This window comes from Rhagoletis pomonella, unplaced genomic scaffold (assembly GCF_013731165.1).
Source record: "Rhagoletis pomonella isolate Grant_MI unplaced genomic scaffold, Rhpom_1.0 Rhpom_scaffold_00011, whole genome shotgun sequence".
Taxonomy (NCBI): Eukaryota; Metazoa; Arthropoda; class Insecta; order Diptera; family Tephritidae; genus Rhagoletis; species Rhagoletis pomonella.
In genome coordinates, this window is record NW_023458565.1 from 8173424 (window position 1) to 8176685 (window position 3262).

A 3262-nucleotide genomic window follows, 5' to 3' on the forward strand; every position below is an offset into this window, starting at 1 on the left:
ACTACATAATAAATACGATCCGTCAATTGATCCACGACAATACCATGTGGTGCAAACATATCACCACGCACGATAACTGTACGATCGCTGCCATCTAAACCGATGCGCTCGATACTGGCATTGGAAAAATTGGAGTTGGTCCAATAGAGTTGACGACGGCAAAAGTCTATAGCAATGCCATCGGGCAGTGTTACTTCCTTAGTGAAATCGATAAACACATTTGGTGTGGTAGTTTCATTAGCATCAACAGATACCATTAGGATTTTCTTATTCAATAAATCGCTCCAATAGAGTTTACGATCGAGTGGATCGTATGCAAGCGAACGAACTGCTTCATTCTTTGTGCGCTGGACCATTTTCTCAATTAAATGCGGATCTTCGTAGTCTTTGGGTATCATGAGTGAGAAAATGCTGCCATTGTGGTGTAACTCATCGCTGAAATATATCTTCTCTTCGGCTTCATCGAATGTGATTGCACCGATATGTTCAAATTGATGAGCCGATGACATAACTTCCTTCCAATGTTCATCGTAAAAGACTATTTTTGATTGGGTGGTGACAGCGAAATCTGTAAATGAAAAAGAAGAAAAATAAATTAAAAATAGTACGTACATAATTTTCGCATATTAGATGATCGTAAAAGTTAGAATATTTAAACATTATGTAATGTTTTTATTAGGGTGGTTGGCTCGGTTTTTCTAAACCGGTTTCCACCAGTGCTTCTTGATGTTGTAACACAAATGGAGAGACCTAAAGCAGAAGTACACTCGGAGGTTTGCCATTGTCTGCCGAGGGGCGCGAACGCTATTTCGATGTGTAGAAATTGAATCATGGACCCCCCGAGTGGCAGTTATCACCTATAAAGTATTAAAATAAAGTTAAAAAAATAAGACCCAACGTGTAATTTTCACTGATTTTTATTTGTTTTACTTTTGATGTAAAAAAAAAAGTTTAAACTGTTCTGCTTTGCTATTTTCTAAATAAAAGCTATCTTTACTGGTAATAGCTTTAATTTTTGGCCATGTCTTCTTACCAGCATAATCATTTTCACTGTGAACTATGGAAATAAAACCGGCCTATCCGGGTTTTACTTAATTTCAAAATCAGGAAACGGTTTTTTCCAAATTGCAATTTTTCGAATTACTCGAAAACCGGTTTTGGAAAAAAGGCAAGTAATCGAACACCCTAGTTTGTATGCCATTTTTGTTATTACTTCTTATTTGTAGATGTAGTTATAATAGAATGCCAGTCCTTCGCCAAGCGAATCATAAAATTGTGTATATTTTACGACTCTCACATATGTATGTATTTTGGCTCTTTTCTGTATTTTTTTACACGCATTTACACTGCCTGAACAAAGTATTGGCACAGCAAATTTTTCACAATATATACAACAATTTTTATTCTAATATTTTTCCGCAAATTTTGTATAAAAATATGGTTCATTCTATAACAAAAACCATAAAAATATAATTCCTAAACTTTGCGCAAAACTCGCGGAAATTCAGCAAATTTTTAAATTTTTAATAAATTTTATTTTTTTATTTTTTTGAGTATGCAGATTTGCTCCCCATCCGATACTTTCTAGCGATACTTGAAGCGAGTAAAAGTATCGATACTTTATTGGTATCGTTTGATCCCTAAATCAATGGCACACCTTCAAGTGTATTTCCGCAATGAAAAAGTTTTTCCCAAAAATCAACTGCGTTCGGAGGCCGTGTAAAACTGCATATCCCTCCATTTGTGTGACAAAATCAAGATGCCCAAAATAAATTGAAGAAGAAGCTGCGCTCAACACGTCAATTGTTTAGTTTAACCCATTCGCTTCCAAAAAAAAAACATTTGCTTGAGAATGGGCTAATTAGTTTAACCCTCAAACCGGCAAACCTCTAAAATTGGAAAAAATTGGGGGACATTATTTTTATTTTTTTTAGTTTAGTATTTTTTTAATTTCGTTTTTTTTTTATAACGGAATACTAATCGTCAGCATATTCAGAATTCGTTATGTAGAAGCTTTTGAGTCGACATTTTGTTATGTATAGGCTTTTGTTAGCAGAACTTTAATCGCCAATAAATTATATTGAGTTTTTCGTTTTATTAAGGTTCGTTATATCGAGCTTTTTTTTTGTATGTATAAACATTTACATATAAATAACTCTGTTACATAGTGTATATGTAGATTTCTGGTTAATATATCAGTTGACATTTGGAGATGCGCCCATTTTCGCAGCGCCAAATTTATTTTTATCTACTAAAACGATTCGCAAGCGACAAAACATGTGATTTAAAAAACAAACGTAAGAACAATTCTAATTGAATTCAAAGCTAATTCATGCATGCAAATACATACCATATGTACATACATTGATTTTTACGATATAACGACACTGGGATACCCGAAGTGAATCAGAATGGTTGATAAGGCATTTTTAAGGTATCTTGAAAATCATAAATAAAAATATGCTGACGCATTCACGTTCCATAGATAAGAAACGATTAGCGCTTCAGAAATATTTCAAAGTGCGTGGCTTCTCCCCTAAATTGTGGAGTACTAGACAAACAATAAGGAAAAAATTTTAATTTTTTGTAGAAAATCGCCAAATTGGCATCCGTGATAGAGTTTCCGTATACATGCAGTGACTCAAACAAGTGATCACGAACGTGTTCGTTTTTTTTTAATATTTACAAACTTAGGAAAATTCAAGGAATTTTCATCACAATTTTTAACTTTTTAATCTGAATCTCTAGAATATTTTTAGGTAGGCAGTTTTATATTTGAATTTTACTTCAAATAAAGTGCAATTCTCAAGTGGCTAAAAAATCTCCTTGATTTTTAGTAAGTTTTTTAGTTGAGAACAGTTTTTCGCATTTTTTTTTTCATAAGAAATTGTGATGGATTTTTAGTTGTCTAGCGATCACACGCGATTGTTCGACTAACCAATAATTTTGGTAGCTTTTTTTGGAAATCTTTCCAATTTTTGGGAAAAGCTTGGAAACCGGCTTTGAAAAAAGTCTCTATAAATATTTGAGTTTGATTACAAATTCTTCAATTGGCTCTAGTTTTCGAGATTATTGGGATCAAATGTATTAAAAAACGCATTTTTCACACTACTGTAGGAGAATGACGATGCAAGGAGGCATTTTCCAGCATAAAAAGAAAGCAAATTATTCATACATTTATAACCAGTGGTAACTGGTGTTGCCGCACGCAGTTCTTGGAATTTTGCTGGGCTGTGTTATATGTACATTAAAAAAATACAAA

General features: G+C 33.3%; 1 protein-coding gene across 2 annotated transcripts in view; it reads right to left on the reverse strand.

Moving 5' to 3' along the window:
• The window catches only part of LOC118747345 (protein cueball-like), an 83927-nt gene that overhangs the window by 34634 nt on the left and 46031 nt on the right, over positions 1-3262 (reverse strand). For both annotated transcript variants that reach the window (XM_036481392.1, XM_036481393.1), the window contains exon 2: positions 44-568. In XM_036481392.1, the coding sequence (XP_036337285.1) occupies positions 44-568 (525 nt within the window). The remainder of the gene's footprint in view (positions 1-43; positions 569-3262) is intronic.